Here is a 23,842-nt window from a genome sequence, read left to right as displayed (position 1 = left end):
CCTAAACTCCACTTCACAATCACCCTTTTTTAACTTCCACCATTTAATCCTTGGCGCTGCTTTCCCACTCCTCCTCCTCTTCTTGATCACCAACGTCATCCTACAGACCACCATTCTATGCTGTTTAACTGCACTTTCCCCTGTCACCACTTTACAGTCTCCAATCTCCTTCAAACTGGCCCTTCTACGTAAGATATAATCCACCTCTGTGCATCTTCCTCCACTCTTGTATGTCACCCTATGCTCCTCCCTCTTCTTAAAATACATATTCACCACAGCCATGTCCATCCTTTTCGCAAAATCCACAATTATCTGACCTTCTGCATTCCTCTCCTTAACACCATATCTACCCATCACTTCCTCATCCCCTCTGTTCACTTCACCAACATGCCCAATAAAGTCCGCTCCAATCACTAGTTTCTCACCCTTGGGTATACTCACCACAACTTCATCCAACTCACTCCAAAATTTCTCTTTCTCATCCATCACACCCAACTTGTGGAGCATATGCACTAACAACATTTATTACACCATCAATTTCGAGCTTCATAAACATCACTCTGTCAGACACTCTCTTCACGTCTAAAACACTCTTGGCATATTGTTCCTTTAGTATAACCCCTACCCCATTTCTCCTGCTATCCACACCATGATAGAACAATTTGAACCCGTTTCCTAAACACCTGTCCTTACTTCCCTTCCATCTGGTCTCTTGCACGCACAATATATCAACATTCCTTCTCTCCATCATATCAACTAGCTCTCTTCCTATACCAGTCATACTGCCAACATTCAAAGTTCCTACCCTCACTGCTACACTCCTAACCTTCCTCCTCTCTTCCTGCCTTCAGGCATGCCTTCGCCCTCCTCTTCTCCTTCGGCCAACAGTAGCCCAATTTCCGCCAGCACCCTGTTGGCTAACAGTACTGGTGGTGGTCGTTGTTAACCCGGGCCTTGACCGATCTGGTATGTAATTATGAAAAGTTCTCCACATCAGTAATTTTTGGCAGAGGTTTTACGCCGGACTCCCTTCCTGATGCAACCCTCCCCATAAAGTTAAATAATTGTTTTATAAACACTAGTTCTATTTCTACATCACAGTTTTGGTAACTTTTGATGTGAATTCTTTATTTACATCTATTCTAAATTAAACTGGCATAGAATCCATAAGACACATATTAAGATTGATCCCTTCATTTAGCAATACTTACATTAGTACCATTTGTGCTCTTCTTGAATTAGTGTTAGAAAACAATATTTTTTTGTTATGAAAATAAAGTATGCTATCAAACAAAAGGTGTTGCTATAAGTACATCACTTATGAACATACTGTATGAATGGGAATGGAATTACATATTTAATATTGATAATGTATTTAAAGAACATATTTTCCTTTATGAGAGATTTAAAGATGATATATTTTTGAAAAGGGATGGCGAGATTTCTAAACTGAATGAATTTAAGATAAATAATTAAAAAAAAATATATATATATATATATATATATATATATATATATATATATATATATATATATATATATATATATATATATATATATATATATATATATATATATATATATATATATATATATATATATATATATATATATATATATATATATATATATATATATATATATATATATATATATATATATATATATATATATATATATATATATATATACATATATGGGGTCTATGTCATAACAATGAATTACCGCTATGTCGACTCGCATTACAGCGAGATGACAATATTGAAAATTTAAATAGGTGAACTCCCAGAACAGGGAAACTAACCACTTGGCCACTATGGTGAACTTTGTCCTTTTCTCCACTGTAGTATGATCTTGATCTTGATATATTTAGTTAAGGGGGTGAGAGGGGCACAGCCCCCACTTTGGTTTGTTTAATTTGCTTCAGTGTTTATTTAATTTGTTGGCGGCCAAGTGGTTAGTTTCCTGGAGGTGAAATATGCCATTCTGGGAGTTCATTTATTTAAATTTTTGACAACGTCATCTCGCTGTTATGCAAGTTGACATAATGGTAATTTGTTGTAATGACACATCCATCCTCACGCACACACACACACACACACACACACACACACACACACACACACACACACACACACACACACACACACACACACATGTGCCTACTTCTAAATTTTGAAGTTTCAAAACTTTGAATTTTGAGACTATAAGATCAAAGTTTTGAAACTGTAAATGTAAATAAAAAAAAAAGAAAATAAAAAAAAATCTTTTTATCTTTTTAAGATTTTTGTAAGGTGCAAGCCCCCCTTTACCGCCACACCCCCTGCTAATAAAATCTACCAACTCTGAGATCGCACTAAAGGGAGGAAAATGGTAAATATACCATTTTTCTCTGTACGACAATCTCCATTTAAATGGTTCAAAGTTTCAAAACTTTGATCGTATGGTCTCGACCATAAGAAACTTGAAGTATTGAAACTTTGAAATTTAGAAATAGAGCCATATTTATCGAAGACCACATCGTAGAGACAAAACAATTGGAACCTGACTGCGAATTACCGGATAGTGGAATGCATTCTCAGAGTAAGTAAACTGTTGGCCAACAAGGTGGACTTTGCCTTTTATGCAAATGTAGTGCAATCTCAGAGTTGGTATATTTAGTTAAGGGGGTGTGGGGGTAGCAGCTCCCCTTATTGGGTGGTGTGTTAGGCATATCCTCCCACCTGGGTGGACTGGGGATGGTAGGGTTTCATTTTCATTTTCATTTGTTATGGGATGAGTGGTTACTTACCCTGGAAAAGGAGTCAATTATTTGGTCGTTCACTGAAGTGAGGTTTTGATACTTTCGTCCAATGTGGTCTTTTGTGGAGTTTTGAAGCTTTGAAGTAGACCCATATGTATATATATATATATATATATATATATATATATATATATATATATATTTATATATATATACACACACACACACACACACACACACACATATATATATATATATATATATATATATATATATATATATACATACACAATACACACATATGCGTATCATATATATATATATATATATATATATATATATATATATATATATATATATATATATATATATATATATATATATATATATATATATAAATAGATCTACTTCACTTACCCGATTGCCCACATCACTGACTTCCACTTTACTGACACGAATACATGGACAAACCAGAAGACCGACATCCAGAACACCGACATTCCACTTGAAGTAAGTAACTGCTTGACCATTCTGTTGAACTTTTCCTATACCTCCATAGTAGTGCGATCTCAGAGTTGGTATATTTAGTTAGGGACGGTGTGCAGGCGGGTTTACTTTTTTTATTTATTTATTTTTTTTGTCTGGACAGCCAAGCAGTTGCTTACCTCGAGTCGGAAGTCGGTGTTTCGGATTTCGGTCTTCTGGTTTGCTGGTGTATTTGTCTCGGTAAAGTGGAAGTCAGGGATGTGTGAATTCAGGTAAGTGAAGTAGATCCCTATATACACACACACACACACACACACACATATATATATATATATATATATATATATATATATATATATATATATATACTAATTTTTGTTATTTTTAAGATTTGCTATGGAAGCATCTACGTTAACTATGAATTTTTGTGATGTACAACTTTTCAGTGTGATGCCTGAAATTTAAATTTATAAAAATGATGTTAAAAAACAATAATTATTTACATTGTAGTAGTATACACCCTTGGTTTATTTATAAAAATATTGTAAGAGGACAGTTTTGCAGACTTTCTATATTGAGACTAAATGGTATAGACTTTGAAACCTCTGCTGCTTCTATATGATCTGATTTTATGTAGAGAGGTTATAAACCTTTTGAAAAAAAGCAATGCTTTTATCTGTGAAGGTCTACACTCTAGTAGCATATGTCCATATTTTATTACATGTACTAAAGTGTTGACATATCATGGGTTAGATTTGTCCTTACAATCTACTATACCTGTTATTGTCTTTGGTAGTAACTACAGGTTAACTCTTAATATATGTAAAGAGAACTGGTCCATTCTTATAGGATCATCAGATATAAAGTGATTAGGAGAGAAAACATCAAGACTCATTTTTTTTAAAGAATAAGAAGAATTTGAAACAGAAATTATGTTATACAATGGTTTTGTATAATCCACCCAGTAAGAGATGAACAGGGACATATCCATGTGTGAATTGTAATCTCTGCCAACATACACTTCAGTCAGACTTTTTTGAACATCCTGTCACTAAAATGATCTATAGATGTATAGACAATCTTGACTGTGAGACAATGACTTACAATCTTGACTGTGAAATAATACATTTAGTTTATGGTGCTAAATGTACCCATGCCACTGGGGATGCCCAAACCCAGCCACTGGGGATGCACAAGCCAGTGCATTTCTTTGTGCCAGTCCCAATCCCGGATAAATGGGGTGGGTTGCATCAGGAAAGGCATCCGGCATAAAATTTTGCCAAATCATACATGCAGACAACAGTACAGAAATACATACCGGATCGGTCGAGGCCCGGGTTAACAATGACCGCCACCAGTACTGTTGGCCAACAGGGTGCTGGCGGAAATTGGGCTACTGTTGGCCGAAGGAGGAGAAGAGGGGGAAGGCATGCCTGAAGGCAGGTAAAGGCTAGGACTGTGATAGTGAGGGTCGGAACTTTGAATGTTGGCCGTATGACTGGTATAGGGAGAGAGCTAGCTGATATGATGAACCGAAGGAAGGTTGGTATATTGTGTGTGCAAGAGACCAGATGGAAGGGGAGCAAGGCTAGGTGTATTGGAGGTGGTTTCAAATTGTTTTATCATGGTGTGGTTGGTAGGAGAAATGGCGTAGGCGTTATCCTGAAGGAACAGTATGCTAAGAGTGTTTTGGAGGTGAAAAGAGTGTCGGATAGAGTGATGTTTATGAAGCTGGAAATTGATGGTGTAATAATGAATGTTGTTAGTGGATATGCTCCACAAGTTGGGTATGCGATGGATGAGAAAGAAAAATTTTGGAGTGAGTTGGATGAAGTGGTGATGACTGTACCCAAGAGTGAGAGACTGGTGACTGGAGCAGATTTCAATGGGCATGTTGGTGAAGGGAACAGAGGGGATGAGGAAGTGATGGGTAGGTATGGTGTTAAGCAAAGGAACACAGAAGGACAGATGGTAGTGGAATTTGTGAAAAGGATGGACATCGCTGTGATGAATACGTATTTTAACAAGAGGGAAGAGCATAGGGTAACATACAAGAGTGGGGGAAGATGCACACAGGTGGATTATATCTTATGTAGAAGGGCCAGTCTGAAGGAGACTGGAGACTGTAAAGTGGTGGCAGGGGAAAGTGTAGTTAGGCAGCATAGGATGGTGGTTTGTAGGATAACATTGGTGATCAAGAAGAGGAGGATGAGTGTGAGGGCAGCACCAAGGATCAAATGGTGGAAATTGAAAAAGGGTAATTGTGAGATGATGTTCAGGGAAGAGTTAAGACAGGCACTGGGTGGCAGTGAAGAGTTACTGAATAGCTGGGTAACTACAGCAGAGCTAGTAAGAGAGATGGCTAGAAAGGTGCTTGGTGTGACATCTGGAAAGAGGAAGGAGGACAAGGAGACCTGGTGGTGGTATGAAGAAGTACAGGAGAGTATACAGAGAAAGAGGTTGGCGAAGAAGAAGTGGGATTGTCAAAGAGATGAAGAAAGTAGACAAGAGTATAAGGAGATGAGGTGCATGGCAAAGAGAGAGGTGGCGAAGGCTAAGGATAAGGCGTATGAAGAGTTGTATAAAAGGTTGGACACTAAGGAGGGAGAAAAGGACCTGTACCGATTGGCTAGACAGAGGGACCGAGCTAGTAAAGATGTACAGCAGGTAAGGGTGATAAAGGATAATGAGGGAAACGTACTCACATGTGAGGAGAGTGTGTTGAACAGATGGAAAGAGTACTTTGAGGGGTTGATGAATGAAGAGAATGAGAGGGAGAGAAGGTTGGATGATGTGCGGATAGTGAATCATGAAGTGCAGTGGATTAGCAAGGAGGAAGTAAGGATAGCTATGAAGAGGATGAAGAACGGAAAGGCTGTTGGTCCAGATGACATTCCTGTGGAAGCATGGAGGTGTTTAGGTGAAATGGCAGTGGAGTTTTTAACTAGATTGTTTAATGAAATCTTGGAAAGTGAGAGGATGCCTGAGGAATGGAGAAAAAGTGTTTTGGTACCAATTTTTAAGAATAAGGGTGATGTGCAGAGCTGTAGTAACTACAGAGGGATTAAACTGATCAGTCACAGCAGGAAGTTATGGGAAAGAGTAGTGGAAACTAGGTTAAGAAGGGAGGTGATGATTAGTGATCAGCAGTATGGCTTCATGCCAGGAAAGAGCACTACAGATGCAATGTTTGCTCTGAAAGTGTGGATGGAGAAGTACAGAGAAGGTCAGAAGGAGTTGCATTGTGTCTTTGTGGATTTAGAGAAAGCATAATACAGGGTGCCTAGAGAGGAGTTGCGGTATTGTATGAGGAAGTCGGGAGTCAGAGAAGTATGTAAGAGTGGTACAGGATATGTACGAGGGTAGTGTGACAGTGGTGAGGTCTGCGGTGGGAGTGATGGATGCGTTTAAGGTGGAGGTGGGATTATATCAAGGATCAGCTCTGAACCCTTTCTTATATGCAGTGATGATGGACAGGTTGACAGATGAGATCAGACTGGAGTCCCCGTGGACTATGATGTTTGCAGATGACATTTTGATCTGTAGTGAGAGTAAGGAACAGGTGGAAGAGACCCTGGAGAGGTGGAGATATGCTCTAGAGAGAAGCGGAATGAAGGTATGCAGGACTAAGACAGAATATATGTGTGTGAATGAGAGGGAGGATACAGGAATGGTGAGGATGCAGGGAGTAGAGGTGGCGAAAGTGGATGAGTTTAAGTACTTGGGATCAACAGTTCAGAGTAATGGTGAGTGTGGAAGAGAGGTGAAGAAGAGAGTACAGGCATGATGGAGTGGGTGGAAAAGAGTGTCAAAAGTGATTTGTGGCAGACGAATACCAGTAAGAGTCTAAGGGAAGGTCTACAAGAGGGTAGTGAGACCAGTTATGTTATATGGGTTGGAGACAGTGGTATTGACAAAAAGGTAGGAGTCAGAGCTGGATGTGGCAGAGTTGAAGATGTTAAGATATGCACTGGGTGTGACGAGGGTGGACAGAATTAGGAATAAGTATATTAGAGGGTCAGCCCAGGTTGGAAAGTTTGGAGACAAAGCCAGAGAGGTAAGATTACGTTGGTTTGAACATGGGCTGAGGAGGGATGCAGAGTATATTGGGAAAAAGATGCTAAGGATGAAGCTGTCATGTAACAGGAAAAGAGGGAGGCCTAAGATAAGGTTTATGGATGTGGTGAGAGAAGACATGCAGGTGGTGGGTGTGACAGAGCAAGATGCAGAGGACAGGAAGAAATGGAAACAGATGATCCGCTGTGGCGACCACTAATGGGAGCAGCCGAAAGAAGAAGAAGTTTATGGTACTAAATGTATGAAATGCATTGCATTTTATGTTGGCTAGTTTAGTAGAAGGTTTACAGATCAAATAGTGCAACATATCTATGATATCAGAAAATATAATTTAAATAATAATTTAAGCATGTTCATTAATGGGTGATAAATGTGTTTTCAAATTCTTTGCATTACAGGTGATTCAACAGCATATAAGGAGAGGTGATAACAGTCTGAAATTCAAATGTCTGTCATTATTTCCTAACTTCAGTCTATAATGATATACCATTAATTTGCCAGGAAACCACAAGTATATGAAAAACAGACCAAAAGTATGAGACTGAAATCTGGACATTCTGCAAAAATCTGTACAGTTGAGAGGTATGTCATATGACACTAATGCTATTTAAGTGCAATTTTTGTGTATGCTTCTTAAATACTTGAAAAAGTGTTTTACAAAAAAGCTGTTTATATATATATATATATATATATATATATATATATATATATATATATATATATGGGTCTACTTCACATAACCGAACGCTCAAATGTTCAAAATTCATATGGCCGGGACCATATGATCGAACATTTGAATGTTCGAAAATATGAACTAGACCCGTAAAAAGAATAAAACACACATTAAACTGTGTATAGCAGGGGGGCTCCCCCACACCCCCCACACCCCCCTTACTTAAATATACCAACTCCGAGATCGCACTACAGTGAGAACAAGGGAAATCTCCTGGTCCGCGCTGTATGTGATTTCCCATTCAGAATGTCGGTATTTCAAAACTTTGAACATATAGTCTGCGATCATATGGGTTTCGAAGTTTTGAATTTTGGCATTCTGAAGTGGACCCATATACACACACATATATATATATATATATATATATATATATATATATATATATATATATATATATATATATATATATATATATATATATATATATATATATATTTGAATAAATAGTTGTTATGGATTTAGCTGTGTTTTTTATGATTACACATCTTAACAGTATAATCCTATTGTTGAGAATTATCTTATTCTAAATATATGCTAAAGTAAATTAAATGTTCAGACATGCCTGGACAAACTTAACATACTCCAATCAGACTTTCAAGATGTCATCCATGTGATACTGACTCATGATGGGTCCCACAGCTATGTGTGCTACAGCATTCACTACTTACTTGTACAATGATACACCACTACTAAATAGATGACGTACTGAATTTGAAGTTATGAACCTGTTAATATTTTGGTGAACATTTGCTCATAATGTTGACCATTTTCAGTTTTCCTTGTCTCAGTTTTTAACATGACAGTCAATAGATTCTACACCATAAACTGAATAATGTACATTTTATTTCTGAAGATTCATTTCATAAAAAAGACTGATAAATCCCCCTTCAGGCAGAATTGCACAATGCACCACCACAGTACATGATATAGAGTATGATTGGATTGTAACCACATTATTATGCATTTGAGACATGGATACCAAGGAATTCTCAAGGTGAATCTTGGCATCCATGTTTAGACCACATAACACTCGGTTACGTTTGGAGACCAAATAACAGTTCTTTGCAGTATATGAGGATTTATCTCCTACATGTACAACTAGCTACAGAAAAAAATGAGCAAAGTGTTTTGTTGGCTTTTAAAGCAGGTAAACTACTTAATAAGTGCTATCAAACAGAGAGTAACACATGTTAGGGAAAGATTTTGAAACAATGTGAAGAACAGAACGTAGGCATAGGCAGCAGGCAGAAACAAAGCTGGTCTGGCTTCTGCTGCTGTCGTTTGCTGGTTGGCACTATCACTTCTTAGTGTGAGACCAGACCTTAACAGTGCTTGGGGAGTGCTTAACAGTTAACAATGGGTCTCTTGCTACTGAAGGAATTAAGTAGTTTGTCTTTTTCTAGTACTGGAATACAATCACAGTGCTCATTGCATTATATACTGATTCTGCAATGTGGGCAAAATCATATGCATCTCAAATGTCAACATCACAAACGTAACTCTTTAAAGTATAGGACCCTGTAGTTGAACAGCTGAACCATGTCAAATATAAAGATACATTTTAGCATCACATAAATTAAAATACTGTGATGCAGAAAAAGAAGTGAAACACAAATATACTAGTATGAAATACCATTTTCAGTAGAGAGATTGTCATTTTTATGCAGTATAGCAAAACAATGACACAGCACAGAATATGTTTTCAAGACAGTCTTTCACATTTCTGCAGAAGTTTATGCCTTTAGTATACTGATGGTTACTAAAATAGTCTAGTAAAAGCTATAGACCTAAAATAATATTAAGATGTTTGTTTGTGTCTTTCGGCTTTTCCCGGTTAGGGGTCGCCACAGCGGAACTCCGGTCCGCTAATGATTGGTAGTGGATTTTTACGTACCAGGTTACCAGCCCTGACGCACAACCTTCAACGAAGGCACGCCCCATTGACTTATGCCTCCACACAGAAGACCCTCTAGCTGAGAATCGAATGGGACAACGTCTTGCTATGAGGCGACAACGTTACCGCAGCACCACCAATATGTAAAGTGCATTCCCATCTTAGTAGTGCAAACATTAACAGAGTAATCTTCTTCTTCTTTCAGCTTTTCCCGGTTAGGGGTCGCCACAGCGGATCACCTGTCCACTCATGATTGGCAGTGGAGTTTTTTTATGGTGCCAAATTGTCAACCTGGCTCCTAACCTTCCACAGAAGGCACACACACGCACGCACTCACACCTAGGGCCAATTTAGAGTGTCCAATCGACCTACAGCATGTCTTTGGGATGTGGGAGAAAACCCACGTGACCACAGAGAGGACATGCAGACTCCGCACAGAAGGCACCCCAGCCGAGGATTGAACCGGAGAACCTCTTGCTGTGAGGTGGCAATGCTAACCGCTGCACCACCGAGGCCGCCCTGCAAACATTAACAGAGTAATAAATTACTTAAAGTAATTTTTAACATTTACTGGAAATCTGCAGTGCTGCCCTGAATAAGGCAACATAAAATATTAACGGCATACTTACAACATGCATTTTGGCAAGGGTGAGCCCTTCCTGAATCTTCATTACAGTGAAATATGCCCTTCTCCTTGTCACAGCAACCTTGCTGCTTTTCTGTCTCTGAAGTCATATTGCCTCTGAGATTAGTATACTAAAGTTTGCATGAGAATAGGCATTGCACTACTGTCTGAGGTCATGGGACATCAAAATGCAAATAAGATTAAGATGCATGGTATTCAACAGGATGCAGAGGAACGCAGTCCCCATTTCTATAGAAACAGCATCTGTAATCCTTCAATATATCAGCTATGCCTCCTTGCAGAAAGTGACACAGTTCTGTGGTTTCAGCATTCAGATTGTAATTTCAAGGAGAAATTTCATTCATTTTTAATTTAGGTTTTTGAGTCTGGTCATTTTTTTGAATACAGTGTGTTGAACCTTGATACAGTGAACTAAGAAGATATTATACTTTATATGAAGTCATCACATGATGAAAAGATAAACATGCTTAGCTACCCTGTTTATGAAGTAAGACCATTATAATATGGTGCTCAAATTTAGTGGAAATTGATGAAAATCCTCACTGTTATGAACATGCATATATTTTTATTCAGTTTTGACATTTTGACTGTAGACTTGCAATGTGCATTTCCTTAAGAGGTCATCCTGAATCTAATATTTGCCATTCATTTGAAATCATAGGGGGTGCATACTATATTTACTACTGCATAACTTTTAGCAACAACTTTTGTTTTCACTCCTTGGTTAATGGAAACAGATGCATAAACTTTAATTACTGGACTGGATTTTCAGACAGAGAGGCTTCTCCATGATATTTTCATTCTGTTCTTTATATTTGTCCTACTGCCTGCGTGAGTTCACTAGTTGTTAATTATGGAACCACCAGATGTGAGCATCCTTGGGTATGTTTGGCTGATAGTAATACAGCAATCACCAAATGGTACTCTGTCACCCTGTTGCCCACACGTGGAAGAGGTTTTAGGATGAACCACATCCTTCCTTTCAAACAAGGAAAGCCATATTTCTCCTTCTAGATTGTTTTTTATGATTTAAGCTCATTAATCCCAGATCATCAATTTTCTAAATGCAATTTATTATTTTTTTATATTGATTAACTTCATGGGTTCTTTTACATACTGGGATTTTATATAGACATTTACACTTACCTGTAATGGCCATGTCATTTTCAGGTCTCTATAAGAATATTTGCTCAACTTGTCAACTAAGGAAAGTGCTATGCACTGTGACATTTCATTCCATATTAGGTTTATCTTGTAAGACTGCTGTATCACAGATAGTGAAACAATACAAGCAAAATGTGTGAACTTGTATAATTTAGTTATCGATGCAGACAGATATAATATGATATGTCTGGAAGTATATCTCATAGCACAATATTTTCAGCACTGCAACATTGACATCTGTGTGATCGTCTGTATGCCACATTGTAACATGGAGCATTTTTATAGTGGGCAATTGGAACTGGTTAGCTATAGGAGGGAACAGTGTTTGTAGAAAGTCAACACTTTGTTTTTGTTTACTGTGTTATTGTAATATACAGAACTACTATTTAAAAATGATAAATTATCATAAGCTATACACATAAAGCTATACAATTCAGGTTTTGTTAATCTTGTATTTTTATCTTGAACCACATGCATACTGATCTATTAATTAATATTTTTAGTTTTATATACAGTCAGACAGTGTAGAGAGTCCATTGTTTCTTACCTCTTGATAATTGAATATTCCAAGCTGTAGGCTCACCATAGTTATTGCTGCATCAAATACAGTCTTGTAGGAAGATAACGTCCAGCCAAACATTAGATTTGTCTGCAAACAAGATGCAAATGATAAACATCTTAAATCGAATTTGAAAACTAAAAACATTTCTGAGGCTTTTTTGACTGATTGCAGCTTTAGTTTTGCTATATCCTGCAGCAGTAAGTGAGGCATCACAGTGATGATAAACTGAGAGATGATAATTCTTTATCTATTTAATATCCTTTAGCACAATTGAAAATATTAAACCAAGTAACGTAATTACTGGCAGTGTGTTCAGATTACCCAGCTGATAAACATATTCAATATACTCCATTGCTTGTTCAGCATTTTTGATAATGCTTCATGTAATATATATATATATATATATATATATATATATATATATATATATATATATATATATATATATATATATATATATATATATATATATACATACTTCTGATCACACTTAATCAACTTGAGTCCAACACAAAGATTTATGTCCTGGTATTTATTATATTTATTATTTTTTATTTGACATTTGTTAGCTGGGTTGGTCAAACTGAGCCAAGAGCCCATTTTCAGTGGAGACCCGAGGAGAAAAGCTCCAGTATATGTGCAAACATAGCTCAGAGTATATATAAACATACAATAGATGTAAAATAACATAATGGTACAAGGTACACTCCTGTAACATGAGGAAACACACCCCATTCTGCAGCACAAAGACTCATTAATCCAATGAAAAATGACCATTATGAAAATATATAATGTAAAAGAGGTACAATCAGTATTTTAACAAAAAGTGACATACCAGAGATAAAAGTTCCATCCGTGTGATGCAAGAGTGTAAGATAAACACTGTATTACATGTCAGAGAGTAAAAGAAAAATAGGAGATACAATTCTACTGGAATAGAAAAGAAAAATAGAAGGCGATAAAATTGTAATGGAATAGAGGAGGAGTGAGCCCAAAAGAGGGGATGTAGAGAAAACAGTGATGCCATGTAGGGGCTTGGCATAGGCAGGACCAGGTCTTTTGGAGATAGTGATAGATGGTATGGAAATAAATTGTATAAAGAGGCAGTAACTCATCAGTATGTATTAACTGCAATTGCTTCTCCAGAGGCAGGTTCCATGTAATACTCCTAAATATCTAAGTAATGGTCAAGCAGATGCTAGATGTCGCTTATCTTTCTGTGGCCACACATAATTAACAAAATTTCCTAAAAAATGCTTTTTATGAACCCCTGTATTGAACAGAATAGTGGTATTCTCAGCCTTTCTTCTAAATGAAACTTTTCTGTATATAGCTGTTAGCTAACATAAGCTGACTCTGCATTTTCCTTTGATCTGTACTTGCCGATAAACATGATTAAGAACTGTACTGAAGCTGGATTTCCATTAGAAAAGTGTAATTACTGCAGTGTCATTCTCTGTGCACAAACAATTAGAATTACAGTCTCGCTGGTTGCAACTACTGTGTATAATGCTATCTTCTGTAAGAAAAAAGTAACAGTTTTATCAGTATGTTCATTTTGAATGGTGCCTCCGCATGGGTCTCTACTTTAAATATATAACTGTTTTATTGCAAGCAATGGGATGACAATGCAGTAGCAATTACAATGATAGCAGGTAGGACTTCTGGTTAGTGTTACATGGGACGGAAGTATAAATCTTAAGCTGTGTATCCTAGCATGGACAAAAGGATGACAGCCATATTTTAGTTATGAACAAATTTATGCCCAAACCGAAAATCAGTCTTCTACTGATTTGCAAGTTTGAGAAGGAACTGTATCACCTTAGCAAAACGTCTATGGTATAGAGATATCAGAAACAGCTGCAATCATGACAGGCCTACAGAAAATGAAAACAAGGTTTCTCCAGGAATATCAGAGTTGTACATGGGAATACTATACTAACCAAGCATAAATAAGGATGGTATTAAACACAGTGGAGAAATACAATGATGCGGTGGTTGCATCAGTAGTGGTACAGGAGTCAAAATGGCTAAACTTGTACTCCATAACTGTAACATCACTAACCAAAAACAAAGCCTTAAAAAGAAATGGTAAGGGTATTGTAAATATACATGTTATATTTCTGTAGCATATTAATAGGATCTTGCCATATAAAAAAGAGGTTAGTTATAAATGAGCATAAGACCGATGTACTCCATATGTTCAGGGATCAAAATATGGCATTTCTGTCATACCACCATTATCAAAACTGGAACAAACTGGGTACCATAACAATACCCAGTGGAATACTACAAGCTAGTTAGTATAACCCATCCTTTAGACAAATGACCTTTTTAATACTTGGTCTAGTAATATACACAAGGTAATTATATCACTAGAACAATGTGGTACACTAAAATATATCACCATATTTATCTTCTCTTATTGGGGAATTAAAGTAAGCAAAATACTCCTTTCATTGACTTGTAAGTATTTGATTTTACATTCACTATATACAATATACACACAGCATCTTAAACGTAAGTAGAATTATTTTCCTTAATGTTTTTCAGCACTTGCTACACATATGCAGGCAATAAGTTCCATTTTAGAGCCCCATGTGGATACTGTGGTTCTCAAAAGTTGATCCCTAAAGTTTGTTGTGAACCTTAGGGATTCCTAAAACAACACTGAGTATTTCAGTGGGTACAAGCAAAAACTCAAAAGCAACTGAAATAATCCATTTGTTATTGGCTAGTTCTTCAAACGTATGGTTTTATACTTTTGTAAATGTTAACAGCACTAGACAGTTCTACCTGTCTGTAACTGATGAAATCATTTAACAGAAGTATCATTGTACGACTCTAAATAGCTTATATCCATCACAGTAAACAGACCTTGCCCTTGCTGGCCCTAATAATCTTACTAATCTCTTTGTAAGGTCACAGTGGCCATTCTGTCACTAGAGTTAAAATTACAGAAACGTTAATTACTTTTATTATTTAACAATTCAGATTCAGTCTTCTAAAGCCTTAACCTGATTACATGGACAAATTCAAAAGTATCCGGATGGCTGACAGTGCCAGTACTTGTTCTGATTCTAACATTTATGGCTGCCAGATGTTCTCCTCTAGCCAAACTCCAATACTTCTGAGTGATCTGATATAGTGGAAATCTGATTAGTTATTTGGTATGCTTGTACCTACATGAAAATCCTTGTTGAGTCTTAAAAATAATTCACAAACGTTCAACATAAGTCTATATGCACTATCTGAGAATACAGAGCAAGGTAATATTAATGGTTTGGTGAGGTCTATACTAGAGAATGTGATAAAAGATTAGCAGATCAAGCCATATAATACTGAGAGACCTATACATCAAGCCAAGACCAAAGCCCTTCTCCACATGTAGCAAACCTAGGTTGCTTTCTACATTAATATGTTTGCAAAAAAGGATGATATTGTGCTTAAACATGCTATGAAATGACTGAAATGATAAGGTAGCCATGGACTCTATGCTTCATGTGGATAATCACTGCTCATTCTTAATAGAGAAACAATGCCAAGAAGTGCTACCAATCAATTAAAATGATAATTAAAGAATGCCAGGAAGTGCTACTAACCTATTATACTAATAATTAAACAATGTCAGGGAATTCTAGTCAATTACAATAATAATTAATAATTTCCAGCAACTACTACTAACCAATTAAACTAATAACTAAACAATGCCTGGCAATAGTACAATCAATTAAGTTAACAACCAAAGGCTAAGCAGAGGTAACAACCAATTAAACTAACAATTTAATTCCAATAAGTTGCATCAAGCAATTAAGTTAATAACTAAATGATGCTAGGACATGGTACCAACCAAATAACCTAATACTTAAATAATGCCAACAGATGTTACTGCCCAACTAAAATAATAAGCAATGTCAAGAATTACTACCAATGCAGGTACCCCCCCCCCAGTTCACTGGGTCTACTGAACCTGATTACATCCCCCCACAGTTTCTCCTACCATGTTGTGAGTCAGTGAGGAGCATGATGCACCTCAGGACAGTGTTACATATGCTACACATATGCTGCCAAGGGGGATTTTAATTATTCTTTACTTCCTTTCCCCTATGTGCACTGTGAAGAGTGGGTAAAGATAGATGAAGGTGCCAGCCTAGCCAGATAGAATTTTGCAGATAATTCTGTCATTTGTAAATATGAATGTAAACCACAGGCTTGTTGTCTTAAATGTAAAGAAATACTGTTACATGTGAAGCTGGAAATGAATGTGACAACAGTGCACTCTACTGACCAAAGTAAAGGATGTGATGACCTTTTGATGTAGACAGTGGTGCCGAAAAGTATAGATGAAGAAATTATTTCTGTTGTTTTAACCAAGTGTTAAATTGCTAGATTTAAACATGCAAATGTATTTTTATTGCTCTACTCCTGACCAGCTGCAAGATAACAAAAGGGAATGTTAAGAATGTAAATGCAGTTTCTGTTAGCCTGGAAATCCAGGGAAGTGTGAAGAATGATGTAATGTGTAGCCTGGGCACCCCAGAAAGTGTGAAGAATGATGTAATGTAAATCAGAACTGCAATTTCAATTTAAACAGAGAGAACCAGAGAGGATTAAGCATTTTGCCTTGACCATCCAACTCACAACACTGTCTTGCTCATATGTAACTTATCTTAGATTTGTGTTTTCTCTTAGAAATAGCTAGAAACTGGAAAGATTAGACTAAGTGTTTTTCTGTGATATCAGAACTGTATTACTGAATTATTTTAAGTATTTCTCTGTGATCTCTGAACTCTTGACTAGCACTGTGTAGTAAGAAGTATTGTCTTTTGTTTTTAGTATTTATTATTAAGTATTTTTAAACCTTTCAAACGTGGCTGTTTTGTGTAGAGATAATTTAAGCTCTAGAGTACATTGCATATTTATAGTGATTACTGTACCAAGTCACTCTAATAAGCCTTGACTGTTTAGTTATACTACCAATTGGATAATAATATTGCACAGTAATAATTGGACACCCTTTTAAGGGCCTTTGAGTATCTGATAAATATTAGCTGGGTGGTGGCAGGTGGTACTACCATATAGTCTGCGTAATAGGGGCACAGCTGGAGAACCTGTGCCAGCCTTTCCCAGGAGTGCCTGTGTGGTTGTATAAACTCTTATCTCAAAGTGTGTTTGTGTGTGTCAGCTACTTGGGCAGGGACATGAAGCACTGGTTGGACAGAGTGGGCGCTGGAGGTTTTAGCTTGCCCAGCTAGGCTGAGATCTGGACCCTATAGCTATGCCAGTGGGGAGTCTTAAAGAGGACCTGGAGAGCAAGGAAGTGACCAGCCCTGGACTGACTGTGATCTCTGAGTGCTCTTAAGCAAAATTGTACATTACTGTGTGTATTTGTATCCTTTCCTTCATATATGAGACGGTCTCTCTGGTGTTAGTGGTAAGGATTGCGGCTCCTTGATTGCTGGGCCAGGACATGGGTGTCACATGCTCATGCACAGTCCCAGAAGGACATGCAATGAGCATGTGGTGTATCATCCCACTACCATGGTGACTCAGCCAAGGCCCTACTTTCCATAAAGATAGTGCCCCCTTTGTGTCCCTATGTTAGTTATGTGTGCTCCATCCCTCCTAAGATAGGCACTGACCCATCCTCCTTTGCCACTGCCTAAGATGCCCAAGCCACGAATTGAAGCCAGATTACCTCTGGGCCACAGTGCTGGCCCATTGGCACTGACAAACGTACCAGAGGTCTTATTTACCAATCTTAAAAAAAAACAGAATCATCCTTAGGAAAAGGTCATTGAATCTATGGGGATATCTGATAGTTATGCAGAACTTAGAACTGTAACTGGCATCTGAAGAGAGGGGGGTTATGGTGCTCTGGCTATGATGCTTTAATGAGGCCAATAAAAAATGGAGGGACTTAATAACTCAGGAAGCTATTGCTATAAAATTTGCAGCTAAATTTATGGTTAGGTGGTGACATCACAAGAATTTGATTGATCATCAGTAGTGCAATAGAGGGGCCTATCAGATCTAATATACAATGATCTTGTCTACATTATTAAGACTGAGATAGTCAGCCAGAGTGGGACAGTTTAAATAATGAATAGACTTTATATATATATATATATATATATATATATATATATATATATATATATATACACACACACACACATATATATATATATATATATATATATATATATATACACACATACACACACACACATATATATATATATATATATATATATATATATATATATATATATATATAGTTTACTAAATTAAAACAAAACGTGTACTTATCAGCAAAGTGTTTCACCGAAAGTACACAATTCCAAACCTTCCTAAAGTCAAAAAACAGCTGTTAATGTCAAAATTTTTGACACTTAACAGCAATCCCACCCTTCCCTTAACTCCCTAACTAACTAGCCTAAACTCACGTTTATGCAGGGGGCAAGCCCCCCTATGGGGGACTGTTCCCCCCAAACCCCCCCAACTTAATATTCCAACTCTGAGATTGCACTACACTGAGGAAAGGGATGTATTTCCCTAACAGTACTGTACCATGATCCCCTTACATGAGCGAATGTTATAATTGCGAATGCACAGTCCATTCACAATAATAACGTTTGCTCACATAATCTGCCAAAATATGATGCATTCGAACTTCTATTGTTTGAATACTTCATAGCCGTGCAATTGCACGGCAAAATTATCATAGTAAACCTATATATATATATATATATATATATATATATACATATATACATATATACTATGTGCCACTTAACATGAGTGAAATTCACAAAAGAAAAATATTCGACACCGAAAGTGAAACAGATGATTTACCTGTGTACTGTCAGATGAAAGTAGCTGTTAGTAGAATTCTCAGTGTGTATCAGGCTGTCCTTCGCTAGGCTACACTATAGAGGACAGTGTGGTACATACATCCTGAATATTTTATTTGATTTATTTATTAGCAAGGTATGTTGACTAGACAAAAGGCCCTGTATTCAGTTTCAACTCAGGAGTCATTTCTAATTAAGGAACTTCCTGAGTCACAAAGCATGCAAATTAAGACTAAGGGAATTAAACCCAAGAAGAAAAGGATGGAGCTTATTGGTAGCTCATAGACATAAACCTCTGTGTACACTGTCAGTAGTGTAATAATCTAATATATTCTTATATATATCCAATGCCAATTTTATGCTTTCCTTATGTAATAGTAAATTATTTTTCCTTGGATGACATGACTCCACACAAGGCTGGAGGTGAGGAAATAGTGTAGGGGGATGTAGACATATATACCATGTAGGGAGATGTAATAAAAAGGGACTGTATAATACAACACATAAAAAGACCAGTGGGCTGGGAATGGACAACATGTAATTCGGAGAGGAGGGCAGAGAGACAAAATAAATTTTAGAATTATTGATGTTAGACCAAATTTTGCCCACAGGGGAAGTGCAGGAAGGTACTATAAATTTTAAGGGGGATTGATGCAGATATGTATTGGGAAGCATTGATCTATACAGACATGTATGTCAGGGGGCAATAACAAAAACCCTTTTTCCCATTTTTTACAAGGAAATTTGTATATTAAGGATAAAATGATGCCAAAGGCTAGGGAAACAAATATTAAAAGCTATAAAAGTTTAAAAATAAGAATATCTATTGGGGTGGTCAGCCATTAATTTTGATTGGGACCTGAATGAATAATAAGAATGATGGTCACAAAAGTAAGTATTATATGAGAAATAGGAAAGTGAGGGACTGTGTTACAATAACATTAAGAGAAAATATAGGAAGTGAATAGCCTTCAGATTAGAAGTGTAGTACTGGAGGTAGGAAAAGAAGTGCAGTGGGATCTATTAATCTGTGTGAGCATAATGGGCATTATATCAAACTTTTTGGGGACAAGGAATGTCAAGACATAACTTCATGGGCTTCCAGTGAGTGGGTTAGGGTGAAGGGGATGACTGTGTCCCACTGGGAAGGATGAGAGGGATGGAAGTTGTGGTTAACATCAAAGGCATCTGGTAATGAGACTACACATGCTTTTTATGTTACGGTATATTATATTTTTGTTTATGTTAGTAGGCTATGTATTAGTTCTTGGAAAATGAGAAAAAGGCAAAGCAGATTATTGGAAACAAGTGACTTTAAACCAAGAAACTGTGTGGCATGCACTGATCAAGGGAGGCCTGACTCAGAAAGTGTTGGAGAGGATTGGAGGGCATAAGGGTAGGGATGAACTGATTCTGAACTTGGAAAGAAATGTGCAGACTAGGGACACCAGGCAGATTAGCATTGGCAAGATAGACCACAAGACAGAATGAGAGAAAGAGAAGGATGTTAGAGTTATAAGAGGAAAGTCAAATGAAAAGGAGCAGTGAGCATTTTCAAAGAAAGTGGAGAACTTAAGCAACAATCCTGGACCACAAAATGAAACCATGAAAGACAGTATATAAAGGGTTAAGAATGTAGGAGATCAAGGATGGTCATATGAGGAACTTTCAGTCATTGCTGCATATCATGATCTAAAAACCCTACAAAAATAGCCTAGGTAGATAAAGGTAAAGAAAAGCTATCCCTTTGCACCCAGTGAAAAGAGAAAGGGTAGAAGCAAGGTATATGATCTCAGAGTCATACCAGAGGGACTGAAGTATTACTGTGTTGAGTTGTATCATGCATCACAAGCAGTGCTACAGATACCAGGAAGTACCTCAGGGGAACAGAACTTCCAACACTGACTTCAAATGAGGTTACAGAGGTGGTAAAGAGTTATAGAAAAATAAACCTCCAAGACTGAATGATTGTGTGTTGCAATTTTATGAGGAAGATGGCTAACAATTGATCTCAAAGAATATGACAAAGAGCAGTGTAAGATGGTACAGGTATACTAGTCACCGTGGTCAGGTAGATATTCTCTAGAAATGCTAGAAAGTAATATTACCAGGGGTGAATTTTCACTGCTGTCATTGAAGCATTCCCCAGTAATTCTGGAAAGTAAGCTCATGGAGAACCTTAGCCTGATTTCCTTTTGCCTTACAGAATTAATAAATGTTGGTATTAATCTATATATTCCTGTATTGTGAAGAGAATGATCTTATTATAGCAAAACAAACATACCCGTGCCATCCTGTGAATGTTAAAAGGAAACATGGTTTTGAGTATGCCTTTTACCCGAGTTAGGAGAAGTGGGTAGTTGCAACTTCTTCTTTTCTATCCTGGTCAGCCTCTTTGGCTGCCAGGCCCGATTTCTGAAACTGGGTTTCTAGTGGTATAGACTGATGCCACAGCTCTTGGCCAGCAGCCCAGCAATGACATGTTTATTTACATCTTTTTTAATAGACACGGACTGTAATGGTAGAGATAAATGTATGACCCATTCATTATGTGTATCAGAAAATATCAATATGTGGGAAGATAAGCATATCAGAAAGTTATCCAGATTAAAGAATCAGTGTTTCTCAAATGGTAAGGTCCTGGCCAGTTTCAGGTAGGCTTAAAATGTTGAAAACCTTGCTTAATTAAAATGTTTATCTAGTCCATGTTGTTTTTTGTGAGATTGAGCTGAATGTAGAACTGCTTCAGTCATTATATTTGTAAATTCCGTTGCAAACTGATAGTAAGGGGATACTGTACTAAGCCAAGTATTTGTCAAGTATTTGTGTGTTGTTATTGTTGTTGGGGAGTCTGTATTTGTACAGTGCAGTATATGCATATGTTAGTATGCTGAAATATTTTTTTGATATTTTGTTAAATCTCAAGTAGATGTAGGGCAGTTCATAAATCTAACAAAGTTTTCAGCACTTTGATGTTGTCAAAACATGCCTCAACACTAATGGTAGTAGTACTTTATATATTCTCCTTACAGTGATAACAGGAAGGGTATTTTTTAGTTATTTATTGCACAAACATAAAAATGCTTAGGGATATAATATAGCAACATGTATACTCTTGCTGCAGTTACTTTGAACTTAACATATTCTTGGTATATCAATGTAATTCTGTGTTTCTATGTAATGTTTTATGTTCTTTAGAGCAACTGTGTTTTAAACTTTGTCAACAGAGTTTCATTTTATCTCTGGAATTATGTACTTTTCACTGTTGTTTGGATTATGGCGAAAAAGATTCATATTGGCTCAATCCAACTACCCAGTCAATAAAATTATTAAATGAATATGTCTGAACTAAACATAATTCTTACAAAAGAAATTAGCCTAGGTCTCAAAACCACAGTGCAATAATGACTGAATGACTATAATTACCTAAAACTCTAGTGGCTGGAAGGAAAACAAATGCAGTTTGACTTCATAAATCTGTCATTAAAAGAAGACAGCTTTATACATGGAATCCAGTGAATTGCAGAAATCAAACAGAATGCAACTGTGGTTATGATAGTTTTTTGTGTGTGTATATGTGAAACTCTCTTATACTTGGAACCAAGTGGTTTGCAAAAATCAAGCAGCATGGATCTGGGGTTATGTTAGTAACATACGTGCATGTGTATCTGTGAGTATGAGTGTGTTTTCATGTGCACGCATCTGTATGTGTGTGTCTGTGTATGTTCACATATGTACAAATGTGTTAGTCTATGCATGTTCTAGTGTTCGTGTGCGTTTGTTGGTGTGCACACATATATATACATGAACACGTGTTTGCAGGTCTGGTATGTGTGTGTATATATACATGAACATGTATTCACAGGTGTGGTCTGTGCATGTGCATGCACACACACATGTGTATGCATGAATGTGGAAGGGTATTAAACTAATGGCTGTTTCAAATCACTCTCTAGGGACTTGAGCTTCTCCTGTTTTGCTGATAACCCAAACAACAAAAGCAAATTTTCAAATTCTGTTTCTTAACCAGCATTCCATTATGGGTAATTATATTACTTTACTTAAATGATACAGCTTACTTAGTACAATTTGAAAAGATGAGGCAGAAGATAAGCTAAATACAAGCATGACAGGAGTTTAACATTTCTAGCTCAGAACTAGTTGCATTTTTGGGGGGGGGGTTAGAATACTTACTGCTATTGAGTAGGCAAGGAACATGATGAATATGACAACAATAAATCCAGATATATCATCCCATGCTCTCTTCAACGTGGAAGTGATCATGTTTAATTTGGGGTTCAGTCTCATTAAATGCCAAAGTTTAACAGTGGCCAGAAGCACCAGAAAGGCAATTAGATACCCAAGGGCGGTGTCAGCAGTTGCTGTATCATAGAAACTTACAAACCTATACAAGACAAAGAAATATATTAGTATGCAAAAAAAAGTACATACACAATCCAGGTGTCACCTGGATTACTGAAGATTCAAGCACAGACTTGAAAAAAATACATTATAACTGTTTTTTTATTATTAAACTAAAGCACAAATGAAATAAAAGTCAGCTTAAATATTCTAAAGTTAAGGATGAAACAGTATTTCCATGTATTCTACTGCATTTAAAATAACTGCACTTTTTCTACAATTATACTGTTAAAACACTGCCATACATTTATGTTTACT

At 36.8% G+C, this 23,842-nt stretch overlaps 1 protein-coding gene across 1 annotated transcript in view; it reads right to left on the bottom strand.

Moving 5' to 3' along the window:
• Positions 1-23,842, bottom strand: part of PKD1L2 (polycystin 1 like 2) — a 1,522,374-nt gene that overhangs the window by 130,300 nt on the left and 1,368,232 nt on the right. The window contains exons 45-46 of the mRNA XM_044081586.1: positions 23,357-23,567; positions 12,291-12,392 (exon numbers count right to left, since the gene is read on the bottom strand). Of these exons, the coding sequence (XP_043937521.1) occupies positions 12,291-12,392; positions 23,357-23,567 (313 nt within the window). The remainder of the gene's footprint in view (positions 1-12,290; positions 12,393-23,356; positions 23,568-23,842) is intronic.

This window comes from Protopterus annectens, chromosome 8.part1, assembly GCF_019279795.1.
Source record: "Protopterus annectens isolate FY-2018-M chromosome 8.part1, PAN1.0, whole genome shotgun sequence".
Taxonomy (NCBI): Eukaryota; Metazoa; Chordata; order Ceratodontiformes; family Protopteridae; genus Protopterus; species Protopterus annectens.
This window is presented reverse-complemented; position numbering and strand designations above follow the sequence as displayed.